The sequence below is a fragment of the Artemia sp. Qi Xiang Cuo genome, chromosome 19 (assembly GCF_049724085.1).
Source record: "Artemia sp. Qi Xiang Cuo chromosome 19, ASM4972408v1, whole genome shotgun sequence".
NCBI classification, from domain to species: domain Eukaryota; kingdom Metazoa; phylum Arthropoda; class Branchiopoda; order Anostraca; family Artemiidae; genus Artemia; species Artemia sp. Qi Xiang Cuo.
The window spans coordinates 31483294-31502472 of record NC_142812.1 but is presented as its reverse complement, the minus strand read 5'-3'; the positions used below and the strand labels follow the sequence as shown (position 1 = coordinate 31502472).

General features: G+C 34.6%; 1 protein-coding gene across 2 annotated transcripts in view; it reads left to right on the top strand.

The window, feature by feature from the left end:
• LOC148940730 (uncharacterized) overlaps positions 1-18422 on the top strand; it is a 121107-nt gene extending 102685 nt beyond the window's left edge. For both annotated transcript variants that reach the window (XM_089105381.1, XM_089105380.1), the window contains exon 4: positions 6266-18422. In XM_089105381.1, the coding sequence (XP_088961507.1) occupies positions 6266-8071 (1806 nt within the window). In that variant the 3' untranslated portion in view covers positions 8072-18422. The remainder of the gene's footprint in view (positions 1-6265) is intronic.
• The last annotated feature ends 757 nt before the right edge of the window (positions 18423-19179 follow it).

Here is a 19179-nt window from a genome sequence, read left to right as displayed (position 1 = left end):
TTCTAAATTTCGATTCATTGTGAGATATCTCAATACCTTTGACTAATTCATTGTGTAAGATTAGTGACCTGTGCCTTTTCTAGTCTGAATTATGATAGAACTATAAGTGTATGCGATATCACGAGTGGTAGAATGGTTTTTAAAGGATATAAACGTCAAAAATCGTCTCATTTGAAATTTCTTGAATTATAAAATTTTAAGCCGCTAGGGTACAAGTTCGGTACTACAACTATACATGTCAGAATGTGAATTAAATAGCTACTTTACAGAGATTACGTGTGTAAGGTGCTTAAGGAATAGCACTAATGTTCTTAATATGGACGTATAAACTGGGCCAATATGTAAGATTCGCGAAGTAAGTGCTTAAATGGGTATTTGAATTCACCATAAACCTGGTTCATATGGATGGGATTTTTATTGACGCAAACTGGCTCACTTGTAGTAGATGCACGAAAATGGAGAGTAGTTTCTATTAAATCCGTTAAAATCAGGTTTATCCGTTAAAATTTGTGTGGAATATGTTGAACCATAGATATAAAAATGGATACCGGCTTGGCTAAAATCAAATAGCAAAATATTAGGCAAAAATTTAAGAAAAAGGAGCTTTGACAACAATATATACATCAAAACAATCGTGTTTTATGTTTCCATGTATATAAAATTCGTCAAGTTTAAAATTATCCTCCAAAAGTTACGAACTTGAGAGAAATTCCCTGATTTTTGAAAAAAGGGGGAAGCACCCCTAAAAACGGAATGATCTCGATTGGAAATTACACCCCAAATTCAACATATCGGGAAGTTTTTTTTTGCAGGGGTTTCAAGGCTCTATCGACAAAAATGGAATTTTTCTCTTTTTCCGAGAAGGATGATCACCAATACGTGTTTATTTGTTTGTTTGTTTTAGTTATATATTTTTTTCTAAGGGTGATCGTATTCTACCAATCGTCCTATAATATCAGGAAACAGCACATTCGAACGGGAAATTGAAAGTTTTAGTGTCGTATTTAAGTAGCAAAAGAGACTATGTGATAGCAAAGGAGTGTTTCCTGCCATTTTGTGATGCGAGACAACAATTTTGGCACAAAGAGACCCTAAACGCTATCGATTGTAAATTCTGAGATAGCCAATCGATTTGAAATTATTGAAAATTATTAATTAAGCTTCTGCATTTCAGAGGCAGTAACGCCAAGCAGTGACGCATTCGCCATTTATAAAGATACACGTAATTATACATACTTAAAGGTTAACAAAGACGATTATTTTAAAGCTTATCCATTTGAGGCTCGAAAAAATTATGTAAAGTGGTATAGGATATCGTAACATCTATTAAAGGTTATGATTGGTGGATCTTTGTGTAGGTAGGTGGGGATTTTGCCCGAAGCCTTAGAAAGCGGGTGTGTATGTCTGCATTTTTTAGCTCTCAGTAAGCCTTCAGCCAAATATAAAAGGGGGCTTGAACTGGGGATAAAATTAAAATATCTTCCATAACTCCAAGGAATATTCTGCCAAATTAATCAGCAGGGATTCTGAAAACCATTGAAAGAGTTTTATGTTGTCTACCAGTCTTAGAACCCATAGAAGAGTGCGGGATACTATTCCTCCCAAACATACATACAATCCGGAGTATCGTATAGTTGCTTATACCGTTTATTAGAAGGTTGGTCAAAGAATTGTCTAAGGATGGGGGGAGAGGTATATAAGCCTCAGAAAAGTGTTTTAGGCCCTTTTTTGTAACTTTCTATGAGAGGTCCTTCAGGTGAATTAAATATTTTTTCCCTGTGTCATCGTGTCAAGCCAGTAGTCAGATATTGAAAGATGGTTCATTTAAATAAACAATTAAAGATCTAGTATCCATTTTAAGCATCAAAAGAGATGATGCCACCGGAAAATGGATACATTTCGGTATTTTGGACCGTAAAATGGCAATGTTTGGAAGCATTTATGACATCACTCATAAATGCTTTCAGTAAAGCACTGAAAACTTCAACTTCAGCATAAAGAAGGAGGTAGGATGGAGTAGCCCCCCCCCCCCCCTCATGTCCAGAATAATTTCTGTTTGTTAAGTTTCAATGTCTTAATTTACTTTCATTTGGATTCTTCTTTTTATTTAATGAATAAAGGAAATTACTTGCTTTATAATTACTCTAAATGAGAATTCGAGTTTTGAATTCTCGGCATTATTTGCTTTCAAATACTAAATTTAATTTTTCCCGAAATTTATATTTTCTCATCAGCCTTTAGAGATCTGAAAAAATTTCTAGCAAAAAAAAAAGTTCAGTCATTATTTTGATTTTGAAAAGCGTCGTTTTTAGGAATTAATATTTATGCCCATTTTCACGATGTGCAACAACCAAGCCTCATTATATCTCTGCTCAGAGCCATCTATTTAAACCAGTGCCATCTAAATAAGAATTATGAATTATTATCGTCTATCTAGTATACCTTATTGTTTATGTTAGTGTACAATTCCAACGAAAGAGGTATACTCTTGTTGAAATTTGATTTGATGTTCCTTTTTTTTTACTTTCTAAGCTATTATAACTGGTTCCATCGTTATTTTTGGTCCTTTATTCTTCTGTCAAATTTTGATAATGAAATTCTCATTTAAATTATTGAGGGTAAAAAAAAGGCCCAAGATGTGAGAAAAGTTGACGCAATGAAGGGATAGTTTTTAATTTCAACAACAAGTTCAACAATCCTTTCTTATTAAAAAAAGAAATTAAATCTGTTTAACAAAATACTATAAATCCTAGATTAGGGCTGATCTTAAGTTAAAACAGGGCTTGAATTTGATCTGAGATTATGTCAAGTAAAGCTCCGAATTGTGGACGTTAAAGAATATATAGAATTTAAGAAAAGATAAATCTAGAATTAAGCTACACAAGTATATATTGTAGATTAAAATCATTATATGGTTGCTGAGTCGGAATTTTGTGTATCTATCCGTTGTAAGTCATGTCTGTTATTGTTAAAAGCGTTATTCGATCTTCTAAATTAAAACACGCTCCAAACCTAAGAAGCAAGTTTTTAGTAATTGTAGTTTAAAATTTGGATGTTTGCATTTAAAAATGCTAGACTAGTTTCTTCCTTGAACAATGATGAACTGAAAAAGGGAGATCTACTATTTTTGACGATATCACCAATATACTCAGCATAAGTAATAACCATATTCAACGCATCTAACTCACACCTTTCTTTAGCGGGGATTGTGTTTGGGGTTGAAAACCAGTATTATGTGATAATTATTCAGTGATGACATTGTTGAATAGTTTATTTGGGCTAATTTTCAGCTTTCATGTTTTTACCCAAATCAATTATGTGAATCAAACCTTAATTCCTCTTGTGTTTTGTCTTGTCAGAAACGCTAAGGAAGTTGAGCATGATAGAACGTAAAGCTCTATTGTAGGTCGATTGCTTACTGTTGGCAACCTTTGTACCAAAATTCCCGTATGATTCGGAAATCGCTGTATCATTGCTCTCAGAAAACAAAATTAAACTTAACGATTATTTTTGTGGAAATCATTACTTGAAGTCAAATACTAATTTAAGTTAACATAATAGTGAATTGTTCAGGAACATGGTAACTGATCCATTTAATGCCAATGATTGTTATTTAATAGTTATTTGACCATGATGCTTAATTGAAACATCTTGTGAGGGTTGTTGTTCAAATCTAATTAATCGGTCACAACCTCGACTGTTCTTCACTGAAACGAGAACGCGGCCAGTTCAAATCATTTATTATGGAAAGGGTTGGATTAGTTTTTTTGTTGCAGTATACGAGGTGCTTGATGTCAAAAAGTTCCCAGGCTCTACTTTTTATGACTATTTTGCTTGACCTTATAGGCCTGGTAGGCCTACTCTCAAGGTATTTAGTCCTAATCGTAGTTGATCGCTTCGTTGGAACGGCGTCAGGGTCAGGTGTGGTAATTAAAAAGACGATTAATAAAGGCAGGGTCGTATCCAGGATTTTTTTTTGGGGGGAGGGGTGCTACAAATGATTTTTTTTTTGAGGGTACAAAAAACTTTAAAAATGCATAAAAAAAATTGGTTTATATTATCTTTTTAATTTTGTACGAGCCGGACAAGCATTTTTTTTTGGGGGGGGGGGAGTCCAAACACCTTCCCCTCCCCCTGGATAGGCCTTGACTGCAGGACATAAATTTTTGGACCCTTAAAAATCACTTTAAACTTTAAAAATGCATAAAAAAATGGTTTATTTTATTTTTTTTACTTTTTTTTACGAGCCGGACAAGCATTTCGGGGGGGGGGGGGTCCAAACACCTCCCCACCCCCCTGGATGCGGCCTTGACTGCAGGACATAAATTTTACAGAACTGAAGAAATAAAAATTGGTTTATTTTTGTTATTGTAAACAAGTAATTGTCTGTACAAAAAAAGGTTTTAAGGCGTCCCAGACATGTAAAAACAAAGCCAAAGGGTCTGTATGAAAAGCTCCACTGTTAACTGTTTTGGTGAATGAGAAAAGTTGATATTTTGAGCAATTTTAATTTTGAGCAATTGAAATTTTGAACAATTTGTCATAAAAATCAAATAAATGCAGTAAAATGGATTTAACCAATCAGTGGAATGCTCTGAACTTAATAGGATGGGTGTAAACCTTAATTTGGCCAAAAATGTCATATAGCACGTATTTAATTACTACATCTAGTGTGTATGAGTTTGATTATGCTTGCAATTTTTTAATCGCCGAAAGGGACTATTATGCCTAGAAATACTGAAGATCTTATGCTTATCTAATACTGATAAATACTGACAATACGGGGATCGTATCGCAGCCTGTTTTTGGTCTTTAGGTTCCGTTTGGCCCAACAAATTGTGTATGTAAGTCTCAACCCGATCGAAAAAAAAATTTGGCCTGTTTTCGGGGTCTAATTTTTTTTTTTTTTTGGGGGGGGGCCCTATTGGTCCAATGACTTACGGCTGTATGTTTAAACGTCTTCAGAGACAGCAAGTTTCTTACCCCTTTTCGCGCCCCTTAACAACCTTCTAATGAAAGAGTATGGTTCATTTGGCCGAGGGAACAATTCATGAAAGTTTCAAGTCTATCAAAGGCCGTTACCAAGGCGAGGCTAGGGGGTTTGACCCCCCGCCCCCCCCCCGAAATGTTTGTCTGACTCGTAAAAACGTAACAAAAATGGATATAAACAAATTTTGTATGCCTTTTTTAAGTTTTTTTTTTGTGTAACCCCTCCCCCGGAAAAAAAATCCTTGTGTAAAACAGCCCCGAAAAAAAAATCCTGGATACGGCCCTGAGTCTATTGGACAGCTAAGATGAAACCTATCCATCTTTTATTTACGATAAAACCTATATTTAAAACAACGATCAATTCGTATAATTTAAGGCCCCTGGGGCTGTATGGGTCAGATCATTCTTGGGGAATACTAATTGCATCTCGGGGCTGTTCTGAGAAAAGCGATTATATGAAAAGTTTTACCTGATACCAAGGAGGGTTACGGGAGTGCCTGGATGCAAAAAGTACACAATATTCCCTGGGGCTGCTTGGGTCATGTCATACTCAGAGGCATACTTATTGGACCTTTTGATTAGTCTGTAAAAATTGGCTATCTGGATATTTTGATCTAACTCCATAGGGATTAAAATGGTGATTGGGGACAAAAAGGGGCACGATGTAGACTGGTTGTCCTCCAAACACTTTGGACCCTTAAAAATCACTGGACCATTCTATATCCAATTGAATGAGCGCCATCCCAAGTTTCTACGACCACACCTTTCAGATAAAGTGGCCAGGGAAAAAAATAATATGCGGAAGGCACTTCGCTCTTTACTTATTGCCACCGCGCTGATTCTGGAATTTGAAGAAATAAACAGAACATGGGAATACAACTGCAAAAACCGGGACATTTTTGTAGCTTCTGGACCCGAAAGAGCCCCTTTACACTTGCGTTTATAATGTCGTGTGAAAATAAGGGAGATAAAAATTAGTTGATGTACTGACTGATAATCTTAAATTTAGGGCGATGTATGCTAGAATGTTTCAAGAACAACTCCCTATCACACTTTATATTTCATTTATACAAGTTAGTTTCTGTCCCATGTTCTGTCTAAAAGACTATTTTTGTCTCGACTTTTTTGTTGAAGAAATAAGTATAGTATTTTTTAAAGCATAAACAACTGAATATTTGAAATTCACTGTCATAAGTATGTTTATATATTAATACATTTTTCTATTTGTCACGGTCATGACAACAGAAGGTTGCTTATACTGATTTTCTTATTCTAGTGTTTGGAACAAGAGCAATTACAATCGAATGATCCGCTGCAAGATGAAAACCAAGTGGAACAAACTAAGTGTGACGGAAAAACTCCAGAGGAAGAAGACCCACAAGGACCAAATTCACCCAGCGGAAATTCGACTAAAATCATGCCGATGTATGGGGGTCGTTTTTATTTACCTGGTGGACCAACATTCCCTGGACTGAGGTCGAGTGTGGGGTTATCACCAAACCACCAAGGTGATTCTAGTCAGAGACAAATGTTTGCATTTCCAGGTCAATCTGGGGATTTCCCTTTCTTTCAAATGCTTCCATTTGACTTTGGTCTCCGATTTCCTTATCAGTTTCCACCACCTGTACACGAAAGAGCACCGCCAAGTGAAGACGGCAACTCACCTAAGGCATGTAAAGATGGTAGCAGTGGACAATCAAGTAAGGTTCCTCCACTTGGTTTAAAGGGTGTTACCGAAGCCAACAGAGATATAGCACAAGCTTTAATAGAGTCTCATTTAGGACAAGGTTATAGTCTGGGATCGCGAGAAAAACCTTATAAGTGCGATCAGTGCGGTCAGTGTTATAAATACTTATCAGCCTTCTCAAAGCACAAAGAGCAAAATCACACAGCTCGTTTACCGGGTGAAAAACCATTTCGTTGCGAAGTCTGTGGAATGCAATTTAAATACTTAAAGTCTTTCAAAAAGCACAGACTCAACCATGCTGTTGAAAGACTGCAGCAGCCTTTCCAACGGTCTTCCGGTGAGGAACGCAGTGTACTTGATATGCTTGGGAAAAGCCCTTCAGAACAGTCGCCAGAACAACCAATACCTTTAGTGACTGGTTCTGCTCCAAGTACCCCCACCCCAATGGCGGTGCCAACTGGTGCTCAGCCGCTGCCTTTAAATTCTGCTCAATCTTTGCCTTCCTGCGGAAGCGGTGCAACGTCACCTACCAAGAAAAATGATGATGTCGCAGAAGATTTGACTCAGCCAAAAAGTGATGAGCAGCCAAATCCTGCACCAGGTCCAAGTCGGACTACAGATCAGGACTCGACAAGCTTAGAACAGCAAATGTGTATTTGTCCAAGCTGCAAAGGCAGATTTTATAATGAGGAAAGCCTCAGGATCCATAGCGCCTCATGTCGATCTCAAACGGAAGAAAGGCGTTTCCATCCGCATCTGGACCACTCTGGATTTTACGAGATTGTCCGGAGACAAGCCTTAATGGCGGCTAGGGCAGCTATGGATGCAAAAATTCCTGTCAGTCCATCTACTGAGGTTAAGCAAAATGTAGTTCCTCCGCCTATAAGTACCCCTAGTGGAGCTACTAATATAGCTCCTAGATATGACAGTACTCCAGAAGAAACAATGGATATATCTGATAGGGAAACATCTGATCCTGATAACGAAGACCAGCAAAACGATCCGAATTGCTTTCACCGATCTCTCAACTTTCCACAGCCTAACTTTAGCTTCCCATCTGGCCCGCCAGGTTCTTCTCACCTACAATTAGCTGTATTTGGTCATCCTCCATTTGGTAGCTTACCACCAGACTATGATCCTGGACGTCCACATCTGTGTCCCTTCTGTGGGAAAGGTTTCAGAGCAAAAGAAAATTTGAAACTTCATATTAGAAAGCATACTGGCGAGAGGCCCTTTCAGTGTGGGTACTGTCACAGAGCTTTTGGTGGGAAAAGTGATATGAATCGTCACGTTAGAATACATACAGGGGAACGCCCTTATCGTTGCGATGCATGCGGTAAAACCTTCGCCCGGGCGGATTACCTGTCAAAGCATTTATCTACGCACTTGGCCTAATGGTGCAACAGTTTTCCATAAATAGAGCACCTCTAAATTTCATCTGTGATTATTTCGGAAAGAAAAAATTAGCCCATGCAATCTTTAGTTTTGTAATTTCCCCCTCCACTCTATTTTTTGGTATCTCCAAATTTGTAATGTTTCTGTGATTTTGGCGTTTGCTTCTAAAGCCGCAACTTTTTGTTGCAATCTTTTTTCTTTAGTTCTAAACTGCAGAGTAAGCTTTAAGTTTGCAGAATTGCAACCGAGTTGCTTCAAATATGTGAGATAAATATGCGAGTTGTGCCCTCAAGAGAAAATTTACATTTTCTGTGATATGTGGAAAATTATCCAGTGACATTAAATTCTTGTATCCTAAAGGATGAAGAGGAAGAAAACCCGGTTTGTAACTGCCCAGTTGCTAAGCAACTTTAAATTAAAAGAGGTATGCTCTGAAAAAAATACGAAGTACAATGAAGTTGAAAAGCGTAATATTTAATTTTTACTTAAGTGCCAATATTTTACTAATCCAAGATGTAGTGACAGTTTAGCTAGTTATGCTTTACAATTTTGGACCCGTTGAACATTCAAACACACAAAATTGCGAATTTTAAAAATCAAAATCTTTGCGCCTTTGGTGATGTGTGTCTGAAGACACGCGACTCTTTTTCATTTTGTCTTCTTTTTTTAGTTTTGTGTTTTAACACCAGGAGCGCGAGTGAAGCTTCAGTATTTCGTTTATCTTCTTTAGTGTTGTGCGCGAAGAGGAGCTTTTTTTTAATCACAAAATGGCCTTGAAAAAAATGTTTATTTTTATGAGGAAAAAAAAGTTTATTTTGGCATGATCTCGTATCCATTCGCTAAAACCTGGTGCTTCTTGTTTGTAAAATTTGAGTGACTATTTAATGTATGATGTGTTCGTTTTATAATTTTGATTTATTCTTTTGTCTTTTTGTTGTTGTTGTTTTTTTGTGCGTGTGTGTATAGTTTTTTTTTCTCAATTTTATACGGATAGTGGTGCGGAGGGCTTCGATATCTTGTAAGGAATTGTGCAAGCAATGAAGGGTTGTGCATGTTTTCTTCTTGTTTGTTTAGTAATGTACCTGTTGCGGTGCAATTAGATAGTCAATAATGTAAATGGTGTCAAATGTAACATGCACAAAACTTCAAGTACCTCCGGTTAACGAATCATGCGCTTACTCCAAAAATAGATAAAAATCGAGAATGTAGTTTTGCATAAAAAAGTACCTGTAGGACTGCTGCTAAAAGCATCGACTGTCCATAAGAACCAAAAGTGCTTAATAAACCTTTTTTTAATTAAAAAAAGAAGCATCAATAATTATTGTTTGTAATTCGTTTCACATCTAAAACAAGAAACCTTATACAAGCAGGAAATATTTATTTTCTTCAACAAAGAAGTTCTGTCCTCTAATACAAAGAGGATTTGTCAAATGAAAAGTTTATGTTGACATGTACGATATAATAAAAAGATAAAATGGTCACGTAAATCGATGGTCCTTCACCCCCTTTTTTATGCGAGTGTACATCTATCTTTTTTCTTTTCTTCTTTTTATTCTTTTTATTAAGCTATCCTGGAGTTTCCTATTTTTAGCCTAAGGTGATACTTAACTGTCTTTAATAAAGATATTTAAGTGAAAAGAAATTAGGAATGCTAAAGATGTTTGGTAATATTTTTTTTTTTGGGGGGGAGGGTGGTGGGAGGGGGTTGGAATCCAAAAAGGAGATACTTTTGATTAAGTCTCACATCATGCTAGCATTAGATGAACACTGGGTTTCTGACCGTTTTCTAGCATTGTCGCCGTGTTGCGTGCCACGCTATTCATATAAATAAATATTCAAAATTTAAATAAAAGATAAATGGTAAACGTGTATGCTTATTCTCCTGAAAAGAGGGGTGGGGCTTTCCTAGGGTAAACCTTCGGAGCCAAAAATACGCTTTTTGTGTCTTTGGCTAATGGTGGCCAACTCTGACCCACATTTATTTGAACTCATTTTTTTTTTCGAACTGTGGCCTATTTGTTTTGAACTGCCCATTTTGAAAAATTTTCTTGGACTTCTTAAATAAAATTTTTTTAAAATGGCCACAGCATTTTTATTGTAAAGCAGATTGTGTGATATTTTTATGTTGACCAAAAATGTGTGCTCTGAGCACCGAACTTTTGTGAAACCGGTGATAAGCCTTTAAAGATTTCTAAAATCTGATGTTGTATTGCGTTGATTTTATAGTCCATTTGATTATGATGTTTAATTCGTTATAATTGATATAGTTTATTAGTCTTTCTTTTAGTAATGAATATTAATTTAATTGAAATGAATATATTATTTAATAATCATTCACTTATCAATTATTTCTGATATTTGTGGATTTAGCCCAATTTATGGCTAAATGATTATAATAAAGTGATTAATATAATCTTACTCTATTCAATTTTGAAAATTCGAATTGTTGTTCGTTCTTTCAAAGTGTATATCAGTTATTTTTGAACTATTAACGATTAAATATAATGATTTAATTCCTGTTGTAGTAACCTTATACATAAATTCTTATTTATTAGGAACTCAATATTTTAAAATCTTTGCAGTTAATATTATTTATTAAAATAACAAGGAAATAAATATTCGGTGCTAAAACCCAGAACGATATTAATTAGTTTAACTTCATTCAAATTTTAGTGCAGTTTTCCAGGATAAAACTTTTGATTTAACTGTGTGAGTGATGTATAGTGAAATACTAAAAAATACTTTGGGTAAGATACTCTGTAGTCAGACAGCTAAGCACCATTCTTAACTGAAAATTCATCTTAAAAACGGTTTACCACCTAGAAATTTGATTTTTCACCATTGCATCTGTCTAGATTTTTAACAAGTATGTCATTAGTTTCAATATTTATTATATCAAAAAATAAAACAAGGTAAAAGCAATATACAATACTATATATTTCAAGTGCACTCATAGTTTAATAGTGGAGCTTGATCACAAATGGACGTTTTTAACTTGATTCTAATCTTAAAAAACACAACCCAATCTGGGAGACATAATCTGAAAGCTGGTACAAAGCACCTCAAAAAATGAGACAAAGCCTCTAAAATCACAGACAGCTTCAATCGTTGACAGGTTTAATCATAGACAAGTGTTGTGAAAAGGAATAATTGTATTTAAGTTGGCTAGGCCATACGGGTGTCTTTTACTTAACCTTAAATGTTAAAACTGAAGTTTTCCAAAACAGCAGTTAGCCTATCCCAGCTAGCCTAGTCTTGTCTAAAACTATGTACAGCATGTAAGTTTTTTGTACAACACCCCCGAAAAAAAAAAATGCCACATTCCCTCTCACAAAAATCCTGGATACGGCATTGAAGCTATATCTTTTACTATTCTAATATATTATATTATGCTGATGCTGGCTTATTACTTATTACTTTCTTTTCCTCAATAAATTATGGATAAAATCTACAAAAACAGTCTTATATTATGTATATCAGTGGTGGCCTCTTACTCTCGTTTTCTTATGTTCAATTATAAATTTTATTACTACTATTAAGGGGCAAAATTACTGTTTGAAAAAAAAAACACGATTACCCTCTAATCGTTTAATCATCCATTTTTTCTGGTACATTATGAAGATGGCAATGTTTAAACTAAATTTTAAACACTTCACAGAAAATTAACCAATCAGTTGACTCGTTTTAAGCGACTAGTTTAGAAATAAAACTAATTCACGAGAAAAAGTCTTTTAAGAACGTTTTAATTCAAAAAAGATTGGACAAAGCGCATGATTCGGCTTCAGACTTTTAAAGAAGTATTTACATCTGCGCAATGTTTTTTTTTTTTTAACTTAGTGTTCCTGTTTATGAGGCTAAAATGGCTTAACACAGGAATAATCTAGAAGGTTTATCTGCATTGCCACTTTTTTAAGAGAATTTCTGGTATGTGTGTCAGGGTTGACACATGAAAATGTCTAAGTGACATTTTCTTGACGCTTTTAATTGTGAAATTTAAGGCTAGATTTAAACATGTTTAGCTTAAATCTGGTTTTAAGGAGAATCTGAGTTTTGTAAATCTAATTAAGAGGGGTCTATTTCAACCTGTAAAAAATGAAATTAATGGTTTAGAGACCGGAAAGCTCCATGGAACAGATATTACTTTCGAAGTCGTAAGCTTTAAGTGCCAACCCTGGTAGTCACAACTGGGGGACGTAATTTTGGTTTTTTGTAACACTTGCTTTTTTCTAGTTTTGTTTTATAGGTTATCCAAAGCAACTCTATAGACTACTTGAAAAACTGGTTTGGGTTATTTATTTTCATTTCAAAATTCAATTGTTTCGGTATGGTTGTAGTTTTTAAATGCTAGAGCATATAGCATTTTCTACTGGGCTGCCTAAAGATAACCTTATGAAGAAATTTAATGTTCCTCAAAAATTGTAGGATTAGATTTTATTTTGTGCAAGATATCCAAGTGTTCGAGTGTTGGAGAAAAAGGCCGGAAAGGTATTATATCATAGTGTCATAGGCACTCTAAAGATAATTTTGAACGGGTCTTGATTTTCGCTTGAAACACTCCTCTGGAACAAAGATTGTTGAGAAACAGCCCAAGGCAATATACATCGGCTCTTTGTCCCAGTGGAGTTGCAAGAAAGTGCGAAGCACTCTAAAAATTTGCTAGGATGGTATGATTTCATATTTTGTAATAATCTAGGCCTAGTTTTAGCTTCTTAAGGGTGTACTGTCAGTGTTTTTGTTTGTTCTTTTTTTTTCATTTTTGTACGTGATGAATAACATCGAGAGCCTAAAGCCGTCCTTGATTATCCGGAGCTGTGGGCTGCATACCGCCCCAGCTCAAGCTGGAAAACACGGCTCATTAACTTGCTTAGTTTGCAGAGCTTCGAACTTACTTTACTCGGGTTTAGAACTCGACATGCAGTACTCCATACTGCCACAATTTTTCGGTTCAGCCATCTACCGATTAGTTATGTTAGGGCTTTGATAAGTTACTTTCTGCTGGTTGCCATAGCATGCCAGAAGCGTAGTAAATGTTGCATTGCCGGTCCCGGCGGACTTGGTGTTGCCATGTAAGCTGGCAAATAGTTGGACAGTTTGAAAATAGTGCCCGTCTGGGTTGCATACCGCCCGACGCGCTTCGGTTTCAAAATAAATTTTAAGCCAGTTCATTGCGCTGACAACTGCGTATTCAAGAGAACTGTTTTTTTTTATGTTTTATGACCCCTTTTATAATCCTCTAATGCTTCAGTAGTTTCTGATCAGTGTTGCTGCAGGTTAGCTGCTTACCGCTGACCTGCATTTAGTTAGTAGCTACTGTATGTCTTAAGTGGTATACACCGCTTGCTTGCTTCATTCATTAGGATTTGGTGTTGTACTCTGGGTTAATTAATTACCCTCCCTTTGTAAGGCAATTGTTTCGAGTTCCTTCTCACGGGCTACTTTCTACATTTTGTAATCAATCATATGCTGGGTACAAAATTGTTGGGGTTAAAATATTTTTTTTTCTCTTTTTTTAGCTCGACTTTAGTTCACAAAAACTGGATTATTTAGTACCTTTTCATTTTGTTACATTCCATTTTTTTTCCTTTGGCTACACTACATTTCGGAATAAAATTTTCAATCTGCCAAGTCAACGTTTGAAGGAACTCAAGCTGCGTCAACACTAGTTTATATCCTCTCATATCCAGTTTAGTTTTCTGTTAAGGATTCCAAAAAGCCCTAGGAATTTCATATTCAGATATTCATTTGTGTTGCCGTTTCTGGTTAATATTGGAACTACTATAAAATGGTGATGTGGGTGGGATTAAACATTGTTAAGCAGTTTCTTTCATTGCCACAATATTTCCACTGCTGGTTTTCCGTTTCTCTTCGTACTTACAGTTGTATTTTGACAGGTACGGCGTGCCATCGAAGGTCTATCTGATCAGATCCTTAGTGTTGAAGCTATTTTTAAGTAAACTGTCATTTATATCTTTTCCGGCATTAATTTTTTACTTATAATTGCACTTAAATGAAACTTTCTTTAACAAAAACTAAGGTAATAAATTCGTTTTTGGTTTGTTCAGGTTTGTGTGAACCCCTTATTTTTTTGTATTGTTGATTTCAACGAATATTGATATTGTTTCATAAAAGGGACGACATATCCTCATAATAATCTAGAAGATATACTTTGAGTTCATATGCCATATAGTTTATAACTTGTACCTTTATTCGATTAGAATTCTCTAGATTTACAGCAATTCTTTTACATAATTTTTTTTTGGTTACAACCCATTAAAAGCTAATGTTATTATTTAAGTTTTTCTCAGTTTGAGAACCGGATAATTTTTATTTTGCACTTGGATATTATTTTTTGTTGTTTTATTTTTTCATAGACTGAGTCAAGAAAAGCTCACTAGAAAAGAAGCTTCTTTGAAAAATAGTAAATAGGTCTGATCCTGTCTCTGGACTCTCGCTCTCTGTAACTAAGAAGACTACCTAGAAAAGAAAATAGGGAGTTTTGTTTTGAATTTAGATGTATTTATTGAATCATGAAACATAGAAAATTAGAGTCGTCTTGCTTAGTTTTTGAATCTGCAGCTTTTTTATAATAAGTCGACTCGATTGGATTTTTTTTTTTTGTTCGGAAATATGCCAAATGTTTTGAGGTTGCATTTTCTGTGGAAATGGACCCTAAACAATAAATAAGCATTTAAAAAAATAATGATAGAAGTTAATCTGTTAATGAAACTCGGAAATGAAACATTTGTCTTTAAATTTGAAGTAAGTTTGCTCTGGTTTTATTGGTTTGCTCTGTTTTCTTCACGCTAACAAATTAAAACTGCTGCTTGGTTTTCATTTAGTACTAAATTTATTATCGTTCAGCATTCGATATTGTACTATCCAAGTTGGAGAGATTTAAATTTCTTATTTTAAAAGAATCACAAATTCAAAATTTTATTCCATAAATACAGCTGTGTTATCACAGTAAAGTAGAAACAAAAAAACAGTTTATGGGAATAAATTTCGTACTCTTTAAAAACCATGCTTTAAGCAGTGTTGCCGACTAAAAATATTCCTATAACAATGTCGTTTTTAGATACATTTTAGCTGGCTGAAGAATTTGGTGACAACCCGATGTTTAAGTTTTAGGTTGAAAAGAAACAATAATTCCTCTGGTAGTCAACTGTTTATTCGTTTTTGGGCAGAATGGCACGCCGTATTATATCGAGTTTGCTATATAGACAAGGCAACAGTTCTGATCTACAAATGACAGTATAGATGGCTTAATCGTATCACACAGTTTGACAAGCCATAGATCTACACAACACATACTTTTTCGGCTCCATATATCCATTACTAAATTCCCGGTTCTATACACGTGCCGCCACAAGCCATCACTTACTGCTCGAACGTTCTGATTACGTCAGGGTTTAGTGTTCACGGTTTTGCCCTTATGTTTTAAATATGTGATTTTTAAATATTTATTTAAAAAGTAAATATTCATTTAAATTTAAATATTTAATAATCTCAAAATACTGGTACATATAAACCCACTGATTCATTAATGACGGTCTCTTGCAAATTCTAGTGCATAATTTACAGTTTTGCGTAATAAACAACATTCACAAGAATGGGGGAGGGTATTTTCTTATTTAAAACTAAATGCTAAATGAACTGTAAGATGGCAGCTTCTGCTATATTTTTGTGAGTGTTGTTCGACTTTTCCTTCTCCCACTCACATGTTTAGTATTCAAGAATAAAATGTAACAAAACATAATCTTTTTTAATAAATATGCTTCTCAACAATATTGAATCTTCGATAAACTTGAAAGTAAAATTATAGACCATAAATTTATTTATATGTTATAAAATAAAAACGTTTCTTAATCACTCGATAACAGAAAACCATCCTTCTCCTCCTAAGAGTAAATTTTAAGTTTGTTTTTATCTCAAGCTATTATTTACATATAACATATATGTGTTAAGGGATATATTAGTAAATTCATTTAGATTTGGTTTTCTCACAGTTCCACTGTATAAGAACTTGCAGTTCTACGCCGTATAATCTTTGTGAATTAGAACAGCATAAATGAATCATAGTAGCTTTAATAAACAGCATGGCAATTAAAATCAAAATTTTGTATCCTCTCTTGAAGATAATATTTCAGAAAATAGCACATACTCAGGGCAATTAAGAACCTAAGGAGACTGGGGCATCGGGAATAATTTCTTCTTGCCCTACCCTTCTCCTCGCTCTTTAATTGACATTTCTATTCAGTAAAAGGGAAAGGGGCCCATTTAAAGTTCAGACCCTGGGACCCCCCCCCCCATTCTTAACTTGAACAGCACTGCTCATTTCTGCAATAAAATGGTGCTCTTAATTTAATGCCTAAATTCTGTTTCTACTTATTGCTTTTCAAATTCTTTCAGGAGTTGTTTTTAGGAGAAGGAATAATCGAAAACTTCGATAGTTCTGATTATCGAAAAAGATATTAAGCTACGTTTGAAGGGGTGTGCTGTTCTTTTGTGGTTGTTATGGCATGAAAAAAAAATGAGCCAGGGTGAATCGTTGATCTAGATCATCGATTCTCAATATGCAGTTTAAGACCAGCTGAAGGATCTTTAAGGTTTATTCGACTTAACTGGGTGCTCGGCGTTTGAATGGAATAGTTTTATTCCACTTGGCCAGGTTATTATAGTTTTAAACATCCTGAGAAAAGCTGAAACACAATTATAAGAAAGTCGGCTCTAGATTATTTGATGTAAAATCTACATTCCACTTCAAACTGATAATATATAAACTAAAAATTGCTTTTGATTTATGATTTTTTACCGTAAAAACATTGTCAGCATAAAGTTTTTTTTTTTTATTCGAGCTTGGTTTTTGGAACTCAAAGTTCTATATAATTTAAGAAACGAAATAAATAAACAAGCTTAATTAATTCATGATATTCGTTGGATTCTGTGAGCCAATTTTATAGCAATATAAATACTGTCTCATTAATGATGAAGGAAGAATATTTCCAAAGGTTCATAAGCTAAGTTCATTTTAATATTGAGTAAAAATCTCCGAAACTCTCGAAGAACTAAGACATCTGTTTTAAAATTTTTACTTATACCAATAGATAAAGTTGATTTTTCGCTTTTTTAATGAAAATTTACCCCTGTTGACTCGGGGGAGTGGGTTTTTCACTGACACTATTGTTTTTTGTTTTTTTTAAACACCGTGTTCTTCAAAATTATGCAAACAGGCAATATAATTGTTCTCTTACAGATTTATATTGACGTGGCCATTCTTAAAATGTCGCTGCTTTCAAATACAACTATGTCATCACAGTTTTAGCATAATTTTAGATTTAAAAAATCGAAAAGTAAAAGCGAATGAATAAATGGCGTAAAGTGTAATTCAAAGAGCAATGGGAAAGTATACTCATATAGTGCTCCATTTTTCCAATTATACACAAGAGAATATATATATGTATACATGTTGAATTTGACAAAAAGGGCAAACGTCTGCTTTTGACAGCCAAAATTGCATACAAAAATCCGTGATCACTTTTTATTACGTGTTTGGTTTTGTGCACACGTGCAGGTATACAGTTATTTGCAACAGAGGAGGTGTTTTTAGGCCCGATGTCTTGACTATGAGGTGCTAAATTAGTGCCTCAGACTAGATCCGCCCAAAAGGTATAGACCGGTGTTGTTAATATTAGAAATTCGGAAGATGGGTGTTCTTTTTTATATTGGGACAGAATTAATAATATCTCATGAATTATGACATAGTTCTGACCACTGTTTTAAAGTTTCGGTATTAATCATTTCTCCTCGTTGGAGGAGTCCACCTTTACAATAACACTTCTCAGTAAGTGAAAGGCTTTTGGGTATCAAAGTTAATATCAAAACTTGAAATCCGCTGTTGTTCAGACTAAAGTGTCTTTTCAGCTGTTTAATTTTTCTTGAATTTTAAGCGAACAAAGAGAATAAAGTAAAGTAATTCGCAAGCTGTTTATTGTATTTATTGACGAGATATTATAAATTCTATCCATTTAATCTCATTGTTTTAATGTTTTGTCAACCATTTTTGCTAAAAAACAATTAGTGGGTTTTATGAATTGTTTCTATATAATTTGGGATCAAAATTGATTATTTTATTACATTTGGCTGTTTGTACTTTGTACAATTGGACAAAAGTCGTGTTTTTTTCTAAATTGCTGAATTTTTTTCAGCATTGCCCTGTTTTGGGTAGCAGTTACTGATTAGATATTAATAAAGAAAATAAAAGTGAGCCCGCTGCCATTTCTTACAAGTGCATGGTTTTGTTGACATGTGATACAGAGCATTGAAATTTCAATCATAATAAAATGTTTGAAAAATTCTATTATGTGTATTCTTTTTTAGCCAACCAAATTTTAGATAGCATCATAATTAAAATGCCAGTGAAGGTTTGGCTAAATAATGTACTCAGACATTTCCATTCTGTTGCCTAATCTTCCCCTTCTCTCTCCCACCCTTTCTCTCTCTGTCTCTCTTTCTCTCTCTTCATCCAATGAAAGGTGCATAAAAAGAACTGAAAGTGAAGAAATTAAGGATTAGTGGCATTATGGAAGATGACAAAGAAATTATAATGAAGGTATTAGATTAAAAGAAGATTAATTTTTTCAGTATCCCCATAATAGACAATATCCCCTAAAATAGGAGGGACTGGATTGTTTATTTATAAATAAGAATGTAAATGGATTGACTTTTCTACAAAATTATTTGAACTTAGACCTAGTTCTTTCTACGGCTAGAGTCGCATAGGGCAGCAACAGAAGTCCCATACATAAATTTATCCTGAGTATTCGCCTAGAGCCTCTCTCCCCAAGTAATTTCTAGAAGTCAGTTATCCACACGAGGGAAATGTACATACTTAAGGATTTGGGTGATCAGCAAGCAGCAGAAGGTTTCATCAGAATGCACTCTGATGTTCGATCATGCTTAATACGAAAATCAACGTTATATAGTTGACAAGTAGGTGCAACATCCTCATTTCGTCAAATTCCCTAAAAATTGTTCTCAATTGGCAAAAACCCCTTAAAATCAGTAAAAAATTTCAAACTGCTTCAAAATTGCTCTATTATAGGTCAAAT